The 20321-nt window shown below is 42.0% G+C and overlaps 2 protein-coding genes across 5 annotated transcripts; both read right to left on the bottom strand.

Annotated features, from left to right (window-relative positions):
• Positions 1 to 1094: 1094 nt before the first annotated feature.
• Positions 1095 to 5856, bottom strand: LOC139927913 (ladderlectin-like). 2 transcript variants are annotated; one of them, XM_078289876.1, is made up of 6 exons: positions 5780 to 5856; positions 5549 to 5637; positions 4903 to 4997; positions 3635 to 3769; positions 3425 to 3536; positions 1095 to 1605 (listed from the first exon to the last, which is right to left on the bottom strand). In XM_078289876.1, exons 2-6 carry the CDS (start codon positions 5607 to 5609, stop codon positions 1535 to 1537), a joined length of 474 nt encoding a protein of 157 aa, XP_078146002.1. In that variant the 5' UTR covers positions 5610 to 5637; positions 5780 to 5856; the 3' UTR covers positions 1095 to 1534. The 2 variants fall into 2 exon arrangements, with proteins under 2 accessions (XP_078146002.1, XP_078146001.1); XM_078289875.1 differs by having other exon boundaries at positions 5785 to 5856.
• Positions 5857 to 12748: 6892 nt separating this feature from the next.
• LOC139927916 (ladderlectin-like) lies at positions 12749 to 16964 on the bottom strand. Of its 3 annotated transcripts, none has more exons than XM_078290112.1 (7): positions 16839 to 16909; positions 16616 to 16704; positions 15936 to 16030; positions 15342 to 15476; positions 15132 to 15243; positions 14785 to 14821; positions 12749 to 13336 (listed from the first exon to the last, which is right to left on the bottom strand). In XM_078290112.1, the coding sequence occupies exons 2-7, from the start codon at positions 16674 to 16676 to the stop codon at positions 13264 to 13266; spliced, it is 513 nt and encodes a 170-aa protein (XP_078146238.1). In that variant the 5' UTR covers positions 16677 to 16704; positions 16839 to 16909; the 3' UTR covers positions 12749 to 13263. The 3 variants fall into 3 exon arrangements, with proteins under 3 accessions (XP_078146238.1, XP_078146237.1, XP_078146239.1); XM_078290111.1 differs by having other exon boundaries at positions 12751 to 13336; positions 16844 to 16964; XM_078290113.1 differs by lacking the exon at positions 14785 to 14821 and having other exon boundaries at positions 12755 to 13334; positions 16844 to 16964.
• Positions 16965 to 20321: the final 3357 nt, after the last annotated feature.

Here is a 20321-nt window from a genome sequence, read left to right as displayed (position 1 = left end):
ACACTGGATAACACAATGAATGTCAGAGAAACATTTTGGCAATCACAGAAAAGTATTTGAAAGTCAATTTAAAACATTCTTTGGGGACGGTCACCATGTTCTGATGTGGTAAACCCACTGATACAAAGTAAAAGACACAGGCTTTGTTGTTTTTTCTCCTAAAGCTTAAATTTTCATCACTCCAGCCATGTTTTCACAGCCGTTCCACTGCAGCTTGTTCCCTTCACAATCAGTGGCATTTTGGGTATGCAAACCTGAAGAGCCTGCAGTCAGCTCCATCAATCAGTAGTAACGTACCACCCATCTGTTACACCCCACAGGTTAAAACAAACTCCTAAGGGCCACACAATTGAGTCAGTGTATCCTCGATGGGGCTGAGTCGCTGACGGATGACAGAGAGAACGGATGGCTGTGCATCTTTTTACGCAGCGTTGTCCGTATATTTTTCCTTACATCAAAAGTTTAAACCATTTGAACCTCTTACCTAATTATCCGTCAGCTGTTCACTAACCTATCTGCGAAGGTTGAGTTTATCTTTTCTCTCCATTAGCAAAAAATGGAAGAGCAGCTACTGTCTGGCTGTAGTTCTTGGACGAGGGAGCGGTACTTCCCATTTGCTTTTCTCCGTAAATTTATGTTACGCACCCATAGCCTGGAGCATTTTTCTCTCTTTCAGTGGTGAATGAGAATGGCAGTTGCAAGGAGCTTAAAGGAATAGTTTACCCAAAAATGGAAATTCTGTCATTATCTACTCATTCTCATGCCAGTTGAAACACAGGTGAAGTTTGTTAGTCCATATAACACACAGAGAGGTTGTGAGCACAACTCCGTAGCAGACTTCTCCAAGACAACTGTCAGAAGGGTCCGGTTCTTTAGTTTAAAAAAAACTTCACCAAAGTGTAAGACCACGTTTGATCATGTTGAATAGCTCCACCATCAGGACAAATTTACAGTTTTTCAAATGGCAATATCTCAGGCACCGTTTCACCTGCAGTTGTCACTGAAATGTTCAATCTTTGAGATGTAGAACTTTTCCAAAACCAATTTTTTGCTACTTCTGCAAAGTTGATCCGATCTCAATGACATTTTGCACACACCATAATGAACTTATTTGATTATGGCTATCACCTCACAGACTCAAAGATCAGCTTGTTTCAATGATTGATCCTTTTAATTTTGCATAAGACAAGTAAGAACAGGTCGCTCAGCAGCAGAAGGTTGCGTTTAAAATATACTTTTCATTACCATTCTTTCTCCTCTTATTGAAAGCACAAGGCCTAAGAGTCACTCCAGCTTAATGTCACTTGTCGCTTCGTCCCTTAAGTAGCGTTACAGCAATAGCAAAGCAAAGCAGTACAGTGGATTAGTGAGATTATTATGAGAGTCTTCAGGTGGTATACGAGAGTGAAGACACAAAGACAGACAAGTATGCCAACATACACACAACCAACACACATCCAATGATTTTTATATCTCATCTGTGTTATGCTTGTGCTTGTTATTGGTCCTGCATGCCTCTGTGTCAGTCCAGGGTTTAGCAGAGGTTTTTGGCGCAGAGAAACGGGCGCTTTGTGGAACAACTCTGGTCATCCCAGCGCCTCTGCCCTGTAAAATCCAAAAACACAAAGGAGGAAGTTAGAGATACACTTCCTGCTTCCTCGGTCAACCAATCAACAAACCAAAACCTGAGAATGTCTAATGAGCCTGTGCTTCACTACATAGATAGATAGACATGATGTTTGTGTGTCTGATCATAAGGTATTTTTATTTAACACTGAATTGCCTCTGCCTACTCCAAAATTGACTGCTACTGTCTGCTACCGCATAATCAAACCTTCCACATTTGTTTCCCATGCATACAGTGCAGTTCCTACCACTTCCCTTATTGAATACTCTCCTCTCTATTCAAGTACGGAGGACTTAATAGGCCTCTTTAATCGTTCCTGTTTGTCCATCTTAGACTCCATTGCCCCTCTTCAGATGAGAGCTTGCAGACCTAAATCTGATCCTTGGTTACATGATCAAACACGCTCTATTAGAAGGAACTGTCGAAAAGCCTCAGTGCAGCCTTTGATACAGTTGACCACACTATTGTGATTGATCGGGGATTGGCCCTTGATTGGTTCCACTCTTACATCACAAATAGAAACTTCATAGTCTCTGTAGGAAATTCATCATCCATGGCTGCATGTATTTCTTGTGGGGTACCCCAGGGCTCAATTTTGGGTCCATTATTGTTTTCCCTATATATGCTCCCACTGGGAAAGATTATTCAGAACCATAACATCTCTTTCCATTGCTACGCTGATGACACCCAAATCTATCTCCCGCTCAAGTCTTGCAACCAGGCTGAGCTTATTACATTGATGAAATTGTTTGGACCTCCGCACTCCACAAATGTCATTGCTCAGAACCTGGATCAATTCTCAACCTATATCAGACCACATGCAAAGAACTGGTGTAACTTTCTATCCCCCTCCGACCTTGAAAGAGTTATTTATGCTTTCATTTCCTCCAGATTAGACTACTGCAACTCTCTATATTTTGGTATTTCCCAGGCTTCCATTTCCCGCTTACACTCGGTTCAAAAGGCTGCTGCCAGACTGTTGATCAAATGTAGAAAAAAGAAACCACACCACTCCAATCCTTGCATCCCTACAGTGGCTCCCTGTACACTTCAGGATTCATTTCAAAATACTGCTGCTTGTGTTTAAAGCTCTACATGGTCTCGCCCCTGCCTACATCTCAGAACTCCTCACCCCCTGCAGCACTGACAGGTCCCTTAGGTCCTCGCATCAAGGTCTGTTGACTGTCCCTTGGTCTCGTCTGAAAACTATACCTTATATTGATTATGTGTGTGTGTGTTTTGCTCCTTTTTCTCTGTTCCGCTGTATTGTTGTTGTGCTTTGCGTGTGTGTGTGTACATTCTGTATCTCTGTAAAGCACCTTACTGCACTTTGGTACAAACATTGCTTTGTTTTTAAAGCGCTATATTAATAAACTTAAACAGACAGACAGATAGACATTGAATTGCAACAACATTGATAGAACTTATTTCTGGAAATGCCACCATATCCATGGTGAACCGTGGCCTGTAATTGATACAAACAAAGTCACATTATACATACATACATACATACATACGCACATACGCTTAGTGTTTTTTTCTTGTTTTTTTGGGGGGGGAGGGGATACCGTATTGATCACTGAAAGGGAATTTCAGAAATGTTTTCTTTTTTTTGTCTTTTATGTTTTTTCTTGTCCCTTTCCATAAGGTCGAGGTCATGGACAGGTGGTTGCTGGCATGGAGGCATCCTGCTGCTCCCAGTTGCTCTCATTGTAAGACACTGTCAGAAACTTCACTTGTTTAAATGCATCAGCTACCCACCTAAAATCCAAATATAAAATGCGTGTAGTGATTTACCTCTATAGTTCATGACTAAGCAGTCCTGATTTTTCCATTTATTATCTGGGTTTCCTGCAGACCAGAACTGATAGTTGAAATGCTGACCATCACTCCAGAGCCAAACACCCTCCTAGAAGACAGAATAGAATCAAATAGATATATCATTTAAAAAAAAAAAAAGGTTTCATTGAATGATTGTCAGACCCTGGTTATTGGTAAATAATATACCCTTTTTGCATCAGTGCCTCCAAGCCAAGTGGTAGGATACTTATGAGTGATCCTCCTTATCATATTCTGAACTGCTTTGGCCTCATGATGGCTGTGTATCGATGCAAGGTGACCACCCAGAGACACACAGTGTTTCTGCAATGGAATTAGAGAGATAGAGGGGCAGAGGGAGTGGGGTTGTCCAAGAGAAAAAAAACATAAAAGAACATTTAATAAATACTAATACTATTACCATTACTACTAATACTAATAACTAGAAGGCACCCGGTAGAGCGCAAACCACCACCAACACTGAACAATTCTCCAACTTGCAAGGCTGCAAAGCCTCCTTATGTTTGTCGTTTGTCTTCTGGGTTTGATTTGCCAACAAAATAGCACATGAATTCAATCCTGTTTAGCAGCCGACTTGGAAGTCCTGGATGTCAGACCAGCCATGCCCACACCTGCCCACCATAGGGTTGCCAACTCAATGTGTGTGTGTGTGTGTGTGTGTGTGTGTGTGTGTGTGTGTGTGTGTGTGTGTGTGTTGGGGGGGGGGGGGTTAGACAAGCTCAAAAACAAAATAATAAAACTAATAATATGATGCCCATTGTTATTGCCACACAATCACGCACAGCATCAATCAGTTCTCTCTCTCTCTCTCTCTCTCTCTCTCTCTCTCAAACACACACACACGTTACCATGTAAAACTAGAAAAATAGGATCATCTACTATGAAAATGTGCACTTTACTTCATTCATGACATGTATGTTGTTGCCAAATTGCCTTATGCTTTCACCATTACGCAATGCCAAATGCGCAATAACCATCATCACACATAAATACGCAACCTACAACCAAGAAAAACAACACAGTAAATATGTAAAGAGCACAGCCCAGCAAAAAGTCATTAAAGTCATTAAAACGTTACGCTACATTCAAAACAATTTAGTAAATCCTCCCCAGTTATGTCTCATGTCATTTAAATCAATCAGTTTTTATAATTTTTTATTTATTTATTCTTCTAATTTCAACCATCAAAAAATCTCTGGGAATATATTTTTTACATCCCGGGAGACTGAGGCTAATTACCGGCCAATCCGGGAGGGTTGGCAACCCTTTCCCACCAGCGCATGAATGCAGCATAATAGATATGGCGAAAACAATGGTAATGATCATTATAGTCGTAAGAAAAAGAAGCCGCCAATTAACCAAATTTGCAAGTTTATACCAACAAAATAAACATAGCCCAGAAGCATTCTGCACTGAAACCAATTCATTCTGATTACCTCAGCCTGATGCCAACTGATGCATTTTGGCACGTAGAGGAAACAGCGATGGTTCAACCAAGTCCAATAGTGAGGGCACCGTCTGACATGCCATCCTGAAGAGAAATAGGGAAGAGAGGGGAATGTTGAGTCTGGGGGTAAATTGAACCACCACTTTTATTTAGGAAAAATAATTGGTAATTTAACACCACATGTAACTTTGTGTGTTCAGATCAAGTCTATTTGTAGTGGTTTGTTCAAACTCTGGAGTGTTTACTCCTTTACAACAACAACAAAGTCAACTTTTCTACTATAGTTCAGATCAAAGAAAACCAACTGCAGGTGTGATTGCACCCTTACGCCTGAACTACACAGCATGTGTAACGTTTGTGTATCTGAACTTGTTGCGGCCCAGTTGCAGCACGGCAGTTTAGAAACACAACCGGTAAAGCCGTTACTATACTAATGTGTGTGTGTGTGTATGTGTGTGTGTGTGTGTCCAGTTGATCTGGGTAAGAGGTGTAATGCATTTCAGTAAAATTAAATAACTAAATAAAAAAAAGCCCTCTCATCTACTGAGGCTAATTTTATCAAAGTTCCCGCTTCTACTTTCCAGAAGCAGAGACACACACACACACACACACACAGCATGGACACTAACACTCACCAGTAGCTCTAGTCAGAGCCATCGTAGCACAAAGAAGTAGAGACACAGTCAGGATCTTCATGGTGGAGATGATGCAGATGTTGCCTTCACTGCAGAGAAACAGACATGTTAGTAAGAAGCCGTTTGAGCAGCATCATCTGTGGCAGTATATAAGAAGAAGGACAGAAGAGGATCAGAGGAGAAAACAGAACAGAAGAAAAGAGGTGGAGAGAGGAAAGAGAAGAGTCGTACCGAACCTGCTGTAGAATTATCTTCTCTTCTTCTGTCTCAGCGTCAGTCTGTGTCCTTGTCCTTCCTATGCGGTGGTGCTGAAGAAGAGAAAGAGCAACTCTTATATACAGTCGCTATCACAAGACACCTTTGTTGTATCAGACACGGTCAGTTTATTTTTGTTTATTTCACCTTTATTTATCCAGGAGCTGGGTTTGCTCCGCACACATGCACTTCTTCAGAAACGCCCTGCTTTACTTTTGTGCATGACCCATGGGAACTGCCCTGTGCAGCCACAGCCTTCTAATGTCTGCAAAATGATTTGAAACTCAGGCGCCCCGGTGGCTCACCGAGTAGAGCATGTACCATAAGGCTCAGTCCTTCCCGCAGCGACCCGGGTTTGAATCCAGCCCGCGGTCATTTGCTGCATGTCCTCCCCTCTCTCTCTCCCATGCCTTCCTGTCTCTCTCTCACTAACTCTGTTGAATAAAGTATAAAAATGCCAAAAATAAATCTTAAAATAAAAAAAAATTTGAAACTCTTCATATTGACGTATGTCACAGACCGGCTCATGTGTGTGACAAAAGATGGGAGACCACGCAGAACTTTAAATGCCAAAAGGATTATTTATTTATAACTAAGGATAATAAATTATATCAAATGAGGAAATGGGATGTGTTAGCCAGTATAATCAGTGGTGCATGGCTGAGTGAAAAGTATGGTGCAGGGGTGTTGTCTGGTATAAAACAAAAGAACTAAAACCATACGCCAACCAAAGTGGATACCTGTTGAGAGGGAGAGAGACAGAGTGTGAGTGACAGCCAGCTTTATATTATAGGTGTACTCCATGAGCACTGATGACTCCTGCTATCACTCCCTGCCAGCCCTCTGCAACAGAGCCAGTGACAGTTAAGGAGAGCAAAGCAGGCGGGTCGTCACACCCCCCTCCACAAGAACTGGGTCCCACCCAGTAACCCAAAAGCAAAACATTAATACATTTAAAAAACATGTAATAAACAGGAAAAATGTTTTCTACTTTACTTTTTGTCCCCAAACCTCCAAAGGACTGCAGTAACACTACAGTAAGAGGGAAAAATATAGGTCAATACCTCACCTTTTTTTTTTTTTTTTTTTTGTTTACCAACAAAAGACCATTTACGACCCATCTTTTTGCAATCCGTCCAGTCCATCTCTCCCAACTCCAATCTCAGCAGCCTCGGTACCTTAGGAGCAATTTAAGAGAATGGACAGAGAAACCAGACGAAAGGACAGCACAAACACAAGACAGCAGGCTAGTTTATGGTAACACATTTAAGGTAAGGGTGCACGGGACAGTGCATCGGCGATTATGTTCTCCGTGCCCTTAATATGGCGAATATCTAAGTGATATGGTTGTAAGAACAAAGCCCAACGCATCAATCGTTGATTTGGATTTTGTAAGGATCGCAAGAAGGTAAGCGGATTGTGATTCGTATAAACCACCAAGGGAGCCAGGCCTGAACAAATGTACACATCAAAATGTTGGAGGGCCCAAATTAATGCGAGAGCCTCTTTTTCAACCACTGAGTAATGGAACTGATAAGGCTTGAACTTTTTTGAGAAGAAACTGACAGCTCTATCTACTCCCTGGTCATCTGTCTGCAACAACACTGCTCCTGCCCCCACATTACTTGCATCCACTTGGAGCTTACAAGGTTGATCTAATTTTGGGGCAGCCAACACTGAGGCACAACACAGGAGCGCTTTTATGTTGCCAAATGCTCTCTCACATTTAGAGGACCAGATGTACTTCACTTGGGCCTTCAGCAAATCAGTCAAGGGTGCCACTACCGATGCAAAGTTTTTGCAGAAGCTGCGGTAGTAACCCACCATGCCAAGAAAACGCATTAGCTCTTTCTTGGTGATGGGACGCGGGTAGTTTTAACGGCACTGACCTTAGCCTGCACCGGGCGCACCTCACCCTGACCCAGGGGCGGAAATTACGGGGGGGACAGGGGGGTCCGGACCCCCCCTTCCTGGGACTAACAGAGAGTTGTCCCCCTCAATATATCATTGTAAACATAACTATATAATTTTAAATAATATAATAATATGCATTGAAAGCACTTGTGCTAATTATAGACGCAAAACAATGCGTTTTTAAGTTTCGAAAGATTGCGCCCCCCCCCTCATACGCCTCACAGTGGTTTGGTCCACTGCCTACCTGCCTCCCCGAACCCCCACACACACACACACATTAGCCCTCGGTACGAGTGTCTGTGGAGGATCTCTGGAAGTGTGTCAGAGGTGGCTGACCTCCAGTAAGAAGCTACTTTGCAAAGGTTAACTTAAAACAAAGGATGTGTCAGACATTTTTCTTTACTTCTACCACTCAATAGAATAAAACACATTCACAATTGTAACCAGACTACATTTTGTTCGCTCCATTACCTCGCGGTTGAATCTCGTGCGTCAACGTGTTGGTACGGAGCAGCCGCGTCTCCTAATGCATGTATGTCTATGGAGGCAGGAGGTCTATCCACAATTAAAATCATCATAACTCACTGAATTTTCGACCGATTTTCAAGCGGTTTGGTTTGTTACAAATGCCAGACATGTATTTATGATACAGGATACTTGGTTAAATTAAAATGCCGGTTTTCATACCAAAATACTTTATCTTTTGTAGATGGTAACAGTAATATTTCTATAATATAATATTTAAGATTAACTTACCCTACGTAATTAGGTTCTAAGTATATTATTTTTTTCTTACTGCATGTAAAATGGCTGCCACTATGTTATTTTGTTCATAATTTTGGAAATAAATGAAGACTTACTTAATAAAAAAGACATAATTACAACAAACATTATGTTAAAATATAAGTAAGTTTCTGGCAGGCTTCATAGCGTTCTGGACTTTTACACATTGACAGCAAAACATTAGAGATCTGCTTTTTCGGGAAAACTAAATCTAATTAGGCATATATTAGCTTTAGTTCAGTTAATGGGTGTTGCATCTCACCTACTACTGTAACTAACCTGCATGCTGTGTGTGTGTGTGGGGTGTGTGTGTGTGTGTGTGTGTGTGTGTGTGTGTGTGTGCCTATTTGTCAGCCAGTCAGTTAAAATGGCAGAGAAAAGAAAAACAGACATCCGATCATTTTTCAGTGCACCGAAACGCCAAGTAGAAAGACCCCAGTAATATCAAAGGCAATTTGATAAAATCTTCATAAGAAAGGAATGAAGTGCTTATGGAAATGTTTCATAATGGACCTCTATATACATTTAATACAACAGTACTTTTGGCGGCACCTTTGGTGTCCCCTTCAGGAATTGCTCTTGAGAAATTTTTCTGTTTATTGTCCCCCCCAACAGTGAAATTAAATATCCGCCCTTGCCCTGACCGACCACCTTTCCCAGGTAAGTCACTGTTGCTTTTGCAAATTCGCATTTGGCTAGATTTACAGTTAAGCGTGCCCATGCCAACTTATCAAAGAGAGCCCGTATCCGCTGGACATGATCATCCCAAGTATCACTGTAAATGACCACGTCATCTAAATAAACTGCGCAACCAGCCAGCCCAGAAACCACGCTGTTCATCAGACGCTGAAATGTTGCCGGTGCGTTGCGCAGACCAAATGGCATAATTGTATAAGTATACAGTCCTGAAGGTGTAATAAATGCACACACTTCCCGAGCACGTGCAGACAGAGGAACTTGCCAGTAACCCTTAAGCAGATCAAATTTACTCACATACTTTGCAGAACCTACTTGATCCACGCAATCCTCCATACGAGGCAATGGGTAAGAATCAGGTTTCGTAATGTTATTAACTTTACGGTAGTCTGTACAAGGCCTGTGAGTAAGATCTGGCTTCTTTACAAGAAGACACGGAGAAGCCCAACTGGAACAGCAAGGTTCAGCAATATCATTATCCAGCATATACTTAACCTCTGCATCTAGATGTTTACGTTGGTCAGCTGACACACGATAGAAACGTTGCCTAATAGGTTCTGCATCTCCAACATCAACATCGTGTTCTATGAGATGGAGTATCTGACAACAAACAAGGATAACTCTTGATAAGGTTAACCAATTCCTCACGTTTTAAATTATCCAAATGGCCCACGAAAGTATGCAAGTTGCTAAGGGTTTCCGAGTTTTTCAGACGACCCTGCAACACACAGTCATCAGGTGATGCACTCCCCTCCTCCCCACACTCTGCAAGTGCATGAGAAGCCAAGGAGCACAACGCCTCCGTGTTTGCCAAAAGGGCAGGTTTAGCTTTCTGTGACAGCTCTTCAGCCTGTGACTCACCAGATTCAGATGCCCGAGCATAGTAAGGCTTCAACAGGTTAAGATGACAGAGCCAGAATTAAATCCTGCCTTGAGATGTGTCATGTATGCTGGATCAGTACAGAAGTGTGTCGGACTCCCTTGGTTATAGTTTTGCCTTGTAGTTAATAACAGCAGAGAGCCTTTCTCATCTCCCACGGTAAAGAAATTTTAATGTATCAGAGTTTCAAACAGCTTGGAATTAACGTACTGTATTTCTGAAATATCAGTTAGAGTCCAAATAAGAGGAATAATATCATCCCTGACAGTTCAAGCATGCACACACATATGGGTGGGTGGTGGGTGACCTGCAGCGCCCCAGCACAATGACAGAGAACAGGTAAGAAGATCTGAGTCCTTTAAACAAGGCATGCTTGAATGTGATTGATGTTAATATGTGGGTGGAGAAGAGTTCAGTCTCTCAGTTGAACTTCCATAAACTCCCATTACAAAGAATCTGTGCTTCCATTGTGTTGTTACACCTTTATAAATGCAGTATGTAAGCTGAGACACTGTCAGAAACTTCACTTGTTTTCAAGGGGCGCCAAAGTGTAAGACCATGTTTGGTCATGTTGAATATCTCCACCATCAGGACAAATTTACAGTTTTTCAAATGGAAATATGTCAGGCACCATTTCACCTGCAGTTGTCACCGAAGTGTTCAATCTTTGAGATGTAGAACTTTTCCATAATGATGAATCAAGCTCATATTCTCACTGTCAAATCATTTACACTGTAGGCTTGGACTCCACTAATGGCCGCTATATTTCTTCTCATTTTTCTGCCCTAAAACGATCTGTACCTCAAAGGCCGCAAGTTCTAGAGCAACCAAGTTTGGTTGATAGATTTCAAATCTCCCCCACTGCTCAGGCAAAGAAATTACACCGGTGGGCCAGATGGTGGTGCTATAACAAGCAACTTTATGTTTTGGCCAATAACTCTTGAACCATAAGGTCTAGAATCAAAATGGTTTTTTTTCCATAAGATTCCTTGGTTCAAGCCGAATCCACTGCGCATACAGATTTTCATCTCCACCATTTCGAATTTTATGTGAACCCTACTTTTTTGCTATTTCTCCCGCAAAATTGATCTAATCTCAACGAAATTTTGCACACAACATATATGGACTTGCCAGATTATGGCTATTACACAGAGTTTCGAAAATCCAAACCGTTTGGCCGTAGTGCACAAATGAATTTGACGTCGAAGACATGGAAACAGGAAGTCAGATATAGTTCCTAAAGGCTTGATGCTAGAGCAACCAAACTTCAGATATACAGTATGTATTTGGGATGGATCCCACATCTGGTCACGCTCTACAGCACCACCTTCAGGCCAACATTGAAACAGCAGCTATTTTCTAACATTTCTCCAACAAAATTGACTCAATCTCCACCAAATTTTACACACAGCATGACTGCTTGTCACGGGGATGCCCGATGCCCTATATTAACATACACCGCCAAACATTACCTGCATTAACTTTCATTTCTATATCATAGATTACATCTTGGCGCCACTAAGAGATGTTAAGTGTTACTGTGTTTTGGTTTTGATTGTTAGATTCTCGCATTTTCATTGTAGTCTGTGTCTCACTGCAGTGTTCCAGCCATACTGGGAGGCCTACCGGCATTGGCGTTATTTAACATTCCCGCCTGCATTGTTGACGTAATTCCGCAATCTTTACACATTATATAATTCATTCAAAAGTTAAATAAAGAAGTGGAGACATTTCATTATTTATCATGTTTAATGAAACAGTTTGCAAATTACTCTTACCCCGTGTATTTTTCTTCTCCTGCACTTGGCAGTTCCAGTTTTAGACCCAGAGTGCGAAACTGAGGCGGAGGAGTCAACCTCATTTGTAGAGAGGGGTGGCAGTGGAATGTGCCAAGTGTGGTTGAGTAGAGGGGGGTCCAAATTGATAAAAGTATACATCTATTTTTTTATGCATCAGACTGATGATAGGGTCATTGCAATTTATTATGTGTGTCACATAGTTATATCAATGTAATAATAATTGTATTGAATCAGACCCTTGATGTATTGTTGCATTAATTGAAGACTAATTATGTTTTGTCTTCATAGGAGGGGCTTAGAGTATATAGGAGGCCAGCACCCATGGGTGCCCGCTCACTCTGCCTCGCTCCAGCCAGGAATTGGGACCAGGACTGCTGGCCTAATAGCATAGGGCCCACGTCAGGGGCTTAGCCTATGTTTTGGTTTATAGCTTAGTTCTGCCTTTGTTATTTTTGTAGTTTTCTTGATTCATTATCTATTTCTTTATTTTTTCTTTTCAAAACATTTTGAGTATTTTTCATTTTTGTGTTTTTTTACAACTCATCTTGTAAATACTCCTGGTTTCTCCACAATAAATCCCACGTGGTGATATTGAAGCCTGCCTCAGCCTGTGCCTTCCTCTTCTACCCACTCGCCATCCTAACAGAGCTGCCTTCATCATTCCTCTTTTTGATACTCATAACTGTTTGGCCTTAAGTTTAAAATCTCCCTCACTACTGAGGCAAAAAAAATAAAACGTAGATGGTGGCGCTATCACATGCAACTTTACAGTCGTAAACTGTGCGGCCTAAATTTCAAATCTTTCCCCCTCAGATTCAGTTGCTCACCACAAACCCATTGGACATATTGGTTTTCGTTTCAGCTCTGACAGTTTTCTAATATTTTTATGCAAAACCTATTTTTTGATGCTTCTGCAAAGTTGATCCGATCTCAATGACATTTTGCACACACCATAATGAACTTATTTGATTATGGCTATCACCTCACAGACTCAAAGATCAGCTTGTTTCAATGATTGATCCTTTTAATTTTGCATAAGACAAGTAAGAACAGGTCGCTCAGCAGCAGAAGGTTGCGTTTAAAATATACTTTTCATTACCATTCTTTCTCCTCTTATTGAAAGCACAAGGCCTAAGAGTCACTCCGGCTTAATGTCACTTGTCGCTTCGTCCCTTAAGTAGCGTTACAGCAATAGCAAAGCAAAGCAGTACAGTGGATTAGTGAGATTATTATGAGAGTCTTCAGGTGGTATACGAGAGTGAAGACACAAAGACAGACAAGTATGCCAACATACACACAACCAACACACATCCAATGATTTTCATATCACATCTGTGTTATGCTTGTGCTTGTTATTGGTCCTGCATGCCTCTGTGTCAGTCCAGGGTTTAGCAGAGGCTTTTGGCGCAGAGAAACGGGCGCTTTGTGGAACAACTCTGGTCATCCCAGCGCCTCTGCCCTGTAAAATCCAAAAACACAAAGGAGGAAGTTAGAGATACACTTCCTGCTTCCTCGGTCAACCAATCAACAAACCAAAACCTGAGAATGTCTAATGAGCCTGTGCTTCACTACATAGATAGATAGACATGATGTTTGTGTGTCTGATCATAAGGTATTTTTATTTAACACTGAATTGCCTCTGCCTACTCCGAAATTGACTGCTACTGTCTGCTACCGCATAATCAAACCTTCCACATTTGTTTCCCATGCATACAGTGCAGTTCCTACCACTTCCCTTATTGAATACTCTCCTCTCTATTCAAGTACGGAGGACTTAATAGGCCTCTTTAATCGTTCCTGTTTGTCCATCTTAGACTCCATTGCCCCTCTTCAGATGAGAGCTTGCAGACCTAAATCTGATCCTTGGTTACATGATCAAACACGCTCTATTAGAAGGAACTGTCGAAAAGCCTCAGTGCAGCCTTTGATACGGTTGACCACACTATTCTGATTGATCGGGGATTGGCCCTTGATTGGTTCCACTCTTACATCACAAATAGAAACTTCATAGTCTCTGTAGGAAATTCATCATCCATGGCTGCATGTATTTCTTGTGGGGTACCCCAGGGCTCAATTTTGGGTCCATTATTGTTTTCCCTATATATGCTCCCACTGGGAAAGATTATTCAGAACCATAACATCTCTTTCCATTGCTACGCTGATGACACCCAAATCTATCTCCCGCTCAAGTCTTGCAACCAGGCTGAGCTTATTACATTGATGAAATTGTTTGGACCTCCGCATTCCACAAATGTCATTGCTCAGAACCTGGATCAATTCTCAACCTATATCAGACCACATGCAAAGAACTGGTGTAACTTTCTATCCCCCTCCGACCTTGAAAGAGTTATTTATGCTTTAATTTCCTCCAGATTAGACTACTGCAACTCTCTATATTTTGGTATTTCCCAGGCTTCCATTTCCCGCTTACACTCGGTTCAAAAAGCTGCTGCTAGACTGTTGATCAAATGTAGAAAAAAGAAACCACATCACTCCAATCCTTGCATCCCTACAGTGGCTCCCTGTACACTTCAGGATTCATTTCAAAATACTGCTGCTTGTGTTTAAAGCTCTACATGGTCTCGCCCCTGCCTACATCTCAGAACTCCTCACCCCCTGCAGTACTGACAGGTCCCTTAGGTCCTCGCATCAAGGTCTGTTGACTGTCCCTTGGTCTCGTCTGAAAACTATACCTTATATTGATTATGTGTGTGTGTTTTGCTCTTTTTTCTCTGTTCCGCTGTATTGTTGTTGTGCTTTGCGTGTGTGTGTGTGTACATTCTGTATCTCTGTAAAGCACCTTACTGCACTTTGGTACAAACATTGCTTTGTTTTTAAAGCGCTATATTAATAAACTTAAACAGACAGACAGATAGACATTGAATTGCAACAACATTGATAGAACTTATCTGTGGAACAGCCACCATATCCAGTGTAAACCGCGACCTGTAATTGACACAAACAAAGTCACATTATACATACATACATACATACATACATACATACATACGCTTAGTGTTTTTTTCTTGTTTTTTTTTTTTTTTTTGGGGGGGGGGGGGGGGTTCTTTTTTTTGTCTTTTATGTTTTTTCTTGTCCCTCTCCATAAGGTCGAGGTCATGGACAGGTGGTTGCTGGCATGGAGGCATCCTGCTGCTCCCAGTTGCTCTCATTGTAAGACACTGTCAGAAACTTCACTTGTTTAAATGCATCAGCTACCCACCTAAAATCCAAATATAAAATGCGTGTAGTGATTTACCTCTATAGTTCATGACTAAGCAGTCCTCATTTCTCCATTTATTATCTGGGTTTCCTGAAGACCAGCACTGATAGTTGAAACGCTGACCATCACTCCAGAGCCAAACACCCTCCTAGAAGACAGAATAGAATCAAATAGATATATCATTTAAAAAAAAAAAAAGGTTTCATTGAATGATTGTCAGACCCTGGTTATTGGTAAATAATATGCCCTTTTTGCATCAGTGCCTCCAAGCCAAGTGGTAGGATACTTATGAGTGATCCTCTTTATCATATTCTGAACTGCTTTGGCCTCATGATGGCTGTGTATCGATGCAAGGTGACCACCCAGAGACACACAGTGTTTCTGCAATGGAATTAGAGAGATAGAGGGGCAGAGGGAGTGGGGTTGTCCAAGAGAAAAAAACATAAAAGAACATTTAATAAATACTAATACTATTACCATTACTACTAATACTAATAACTAGAAGGCACCCGGTAGAGCGCAAACCACCACCAACACTGAACAATTCTCCAACTTGCAAGGCTGCAAAGCCTCCTTATGTTTGTCGTTTGTCTTCTGGGTTTGATTTGCCAACAAAATAGCACATGAATTCAATCCTGTTTAGCAGCCGACTTGGAAGTCCTGGATGTCAGACTTTCCCACCAGCGCATGAATGCAGCAAGATAGATATGGCTAAAAAAATGGTAATAATCATTATAATCGCAAGAAAAAGACGCCAATTAACCAAATTTGCAAGTTTATACCAACAAAATAAACATAGCCCAGAAGCATTCTGCACTGAAACCAATTCATTCTGATTACCTCAGCCTGATGCCAAGTGATGCATTTTGGCACGTAGAGGAAACAGCGATGGTTCAACTGAGTCCAATGGTGAGGGCACCGTCTGACTTGCCATCCTGAAGAGAAATAGGGAAGAGAGGGGAATGTTGAGTCTGGGGGTAAATTGAACCACCACTTTTACTTCGGAAAAATAATTGGTAATTTAACACCACATGTAACTTTGTGTGTTCAGATCAAGTCTATTTGTAGTGGTTTGTTCAAACTCTGGAGTGTTTACTCCTTTACAACAACAAAGTCAACTTTTCTACTATAGTTCAGATCAAAGAAAACCAACTGCAGGTGTGATTGCACCCTTACGCCTGAACTACACAGCATGTGTAACGTTTGTGTATCTGAACTTGTTGCGGCCCAGTTGCAGCACGGCAGTTTAGAAACACAACCGGTAAAGCCGTTACTATACTAATGTGTGTGTATGTGTGTGTATGTGTGTGTGTGTGTGTCCAGTTGATCTGGGTAAGAGGTGTAATGCATTTCAGTAAAATTAAATAAATTAAATAAATAAATAAATAAAAGCCCTCTCATCTACTGAGGCTAATTTTATCAAAGTTCCCGCTTCTACTTTCCAGAAGCAGAGAGACACACACACACACACACACACACACACACACACACACACACACAGCATGGACACTAACACTCACCAGTAGCTCTAGTCAGAGCCATCGTAGCACAAAGAAGTAGAGACACAGTCAGGATCTTCATGGTGGAGATGATGCAGATGTTGCCTTCACTGCAGAGAAACAGACATGTTAGTAAGAAGCCGTTTGAGCAGCCTCATCTGTGGCAGTATATAAGAAGGACAGAAGAGGATCAGAGGAGAAAACAGAAGAAAAGAGGTGGAGAGAGGAAAGAGAAGAGTCGTACCGAACCTGCTGTAGAATTATCTTCTCTTCTTCTGTCTCAGCGTCAGTCTGTGTCCTTGTCCTTCCTATGCGGTGGTGCTGAAGAAGAGAAAGAGCAACTCTTATATACAGTCGCTATCACAAGACATCTTTGTTGTATCAGACACGGTCAGTTTATTTTTGTTTATTTCACCTTTATTTATCCAGGAACTGGGTTTGCTGCGCACACATGCACTTCTTCAGAAACGCCCTGCTTTACTTTTGTGCATGACCCATGGGAACTGCCCTGTGCAGCCACAGCCTTCTAATGTCTGCAAAATAATTTTCTTCATATTCACGTATTTCACCATTTGACACACAAGAGAGCCTCGTAGTATCCAGTATTTTTCCAGTCACTCTTGAATCGGTGGTGAAGTATCTCAAAGCCCCTGACATCGGTGTGTTCATCTCCGGACCCCTTCCCCTGCTTACGCTTCGGGGAACTGAGGTGTTCAGTCGCATATTTGCTCTGAATGACTGGTTGAGCAACTGGTGCCTTAACAATCACATGTGGGGAATTTCAACCTTTTCTGGTTACTTGACTTATTTTTCAGATCGGATGGTCTACATCCCAGCCAGGTCGGCACTGTAATGCTATCCGGCAATATTGAAAAGTGTACACGGGATTGATTCTTGTATAACACTTCAGCGGTTCAGTTAGAGCCAATCTATGAACCAATAGCGGCATTTTGAGACTACCTCGCTTAGGCCTAACTCTGTAAATCATAAAAATGTAGTTGCTATTTGACCACTACCACCTCTATGCACCACCCTGAACATGCCCACTAGGTTTGGGCTGCTAAATGTTAGATCCGTCACAGATAAAACCTTAATTTTCCATAACAATTTAAACTTTTTCTTGGTAACAGAGACCTGGCTTAACCAAACATACACTATACCCTTGATTGAGACAACCCCTGTAAAATACTCCTTCTTCCATAAAGCCAGGCTTTCTGGTCGTGGTAGTGGAATAGCAGTAATACATAAAGATAGTTTCAAATGCTCTCCTGTAAAATTCTTTTGGTGTTTTTAATTGATTTGAAATGCTTTGTTTCCTGATTAATGGTAAGCTCCATTTATCGTGTGTTGCAATTTATAGGCCGCCCAAGATAAACAATTTGTTCATACATGAGTTCTCAGAGCTATTATCTCTGATAGTCCCCAAATATGACAATATTGTCATTCTTGGAGATTTTAACATTCACGTCTGCTGCAATTCCCATGTGCTCGTTAATGGTTTTATTAGCGTTATTGAGTCTTTCAGTATGGTCCAGTCTGTCAAAGAACTCACACATAATAAACAATAATATGATCAACAACATAATATGATCTTGTGCTCTCACTTGGTGTTTCCCATACCATGTTGGAGATTTTAGAAAAGATTCAAGAAAAGGTTGAAATTCCCCACATGTGATTGTTAAGGCACCAGTTGCTCAACCAGTCATTCAGAGCAAATATGCGACTGAACACCTCAGTTCCCCGAAGCGTAAGCAGGGGAAGGGGTCCGGAGATGAACACACCGATGTCAGGGGCTTTGAGATACTTCACCACCGATTCAAGAGTGACTGGAAAAATACTGGATACTACGAGGCTCTCGTCTGTCAAATGGTGAAATACGTGAATATGAAGAGTTTGAAATTATTTTGCCGACATTAGAAGGCTGTGGCTGCACCGGGCAGCTCCCATGGGTCATGCACAAAAGTAGAAAGCAGGGCGTTTCTGAAGAAGTGCATGTGTGGATTTCCATTAGGAAAGAAATCTGTAGATTATTGTGCGACTGCCAGAACTTTGTGTGTTTGCTGTATCTGGAGAAATGAGGTTAATTGTTCAGCCTTCATGTCCCTTCAGTCTCCCTCAGAGCAGACATTACATATCCCATATACACCTACTTGATCCAGTCACCAGGTTAGTAAAAGTAAATGCCTAAATGATTTGCCTGGTGTCCAGCCCCCATGAATCGCAGTCTTTAGCGCTTCTTGAATTTGCATGGTGATTCATTGTGAAGGATTTAAGGCCCTGACACACCAAACCGACGGTCGGCCGTCGGCCAATGTCGGGCCGTCGGTAAGCGTCGGTGTCCCTAGTTTTTGCGGTGTGTTCCGCACCGTCGGCACTAGTCGGACCCTGTCGGCGGCTTTTCGGCCGATTGAGCGTGTTGAATCGGCGTCGGAGCCCGTCGGTGAGAGAGATCACTCTGATTGGTAGTTCGTGTTTTGCCTCTGGATGATTGGACTGATAAATTCCTTCAACATGTGGAACTGAACAGGAAAGCAAAAATTTTAAAATCGGAGGTTTCATTTATCTCCAGCTCTCGACAGGTTGGGGAAAGCCCCTTGAGCCTGTCGCTGGAGTAACGTTATTCATGATTTCACCCATTTAGTGCGGCATTATTTATTTTTCGCCTCCGCCTCTTCCTTTCTTCTTCCACAACCAAAAGACCAAGGGCTGACAACACCAGTGCCATTTGCAACTTCTTATCAGACATAAGGTATGGAGAGTTATTTCCCCTCACGCAGGCGCAGAACGTACGTGCTAGTTGGCCGTTGGGTGTAGTCTTTGCGGTGTGTTCAAGTGCAACTTTTTGGACCAGACGCAGGCGACGTGAGGCGACGCAACAGTCGGCCTTCGTCGCCGCTGGTTCTTTGACGTCGGTTTGGTGTGTCAGGGCCTTTAGGCAACCTAAATGCTTCATTATTTTCGTTTTACCTATGCTGCTAACTTGAATGAGTGACTCCACTGTCCAATCAGCCACCAACTCAGTAGCTAGATGGCGAGCTTGCGGCGCACTGCTAACATTTCAGGATTTTTGCACTTGCTGTGGAGGTACGATCCACAACACAGCAACTTTTCACATGTTTTTCAATCTGTTTAAACATTGTGGTTTGGTCTCAATTAAGCTCACTAACTCTTCAATATGGACGAGTCTGGACTAGTCTTCTTTCCCCCAAAAGGGGGCGTGGCCCTGGCTGAGTACGCTCAGTGACCCGGGGTCGGTTTGGTCTATCCACCTGCCTTTTGGGAGAAATGCCTCCATTTCTCATTCTAATTGCACAGAAGAACGGAGAATGAGAGTAGAAACTTAATCTGTTTATCTGTCTCTGTCTGTTTGGCCCCAGTTTGTCTGTTACATGGAATCGGTCGTCATGAAGCTGCTGGTAAATAAAGGGATGTTGGCTTACTGACTGAGTTCCTGCTAACTTGTTCCTCTCAGATTCCTCTCTCTTGTTTGCATGGTCTTGCTTTGCTCTTCCTGGGAACTTAACTAAGAATTCACCAGAAGTTTGTGTAAGTGTACACATGAGTGTGTGTGTGTGTGTGTGTGTGTGTGTGTGTGTGTGTGTATGGGCCTGGTTCCAATATGTGGATTTATGTGCTTCATTAAACATGTGGTGTTGAGTGTGTGTGTGTGTGTGTGTGTGTATATGCATGTGTATGTTCTCCATAGAAATTGCTTGTGTGCACGTGT

Source organism: Centroberyx gerrardi, chromosome 18 (assembly GCF_048128805.1).
Source record: "Centroberyx gerrardi isolate f3 chromosome 18, fCenGer3.hap1.cur.20231027, whole genome shotgun sequence".
NCBI lineage: Eukaryota > Metazoa > Chordata > Actinopteri > Beryciformes > Berycidae > Centroberyx > Centroberyx gerrardi.
The sequence above is the reverse complement of the archived record's forward strand: the minus strand, read 5'-3'. Positions and strand labels throughout refer to the sequence as shown.

Excerpts from the sequence above, each read along its gene's own strand:
- LOC139927913 (XM_078289876.1), bottom strand. The coding sequence starts at position 5,609 with ATGAAGATCCTGACTGTGTCTCTACTTCTTTGTGCTACGATGGCTCTG. Across the intron at positions 4,998-5,548 it reads GGCTCTGACTAGAGCTACTG|GATGGCATGTCAGACGGTGC; the intron begins GTGAGTGTTAGT and ends ATTTCTCTTCAG. Across the intron at positions 3,537-3,634 it reads GAGGCACTGATGCAAAAAGG|GAGGGTGTTTGGCTCTGGAG; the intron begins GTATATTATTTA and ends TCTGTCTTCTAG.
- LOC139927916 (XM_078290111.1), bottom strand. The coding sequence starts at position 16,676 with ATGAAGATCCTGACTGTGTCTCTACTTCTTTGTGCTACGATGGCTCTG. Across the intron at positions 15,477-15,935 it reads TCACTTGGCATCAGGCTGAG|AAACACTGTGTGTCTCTGGG; the intron begins GTAATCAGAATG and ends ATTCCATTGCAG. Across the intron at positions 14,822-15,131 it reads CTTAGTCATGAACTATAGAG|GTCGCGGTTTACACTGGATA; the intron begins GTAAATCACTAC and ends TGTCAATTACAG.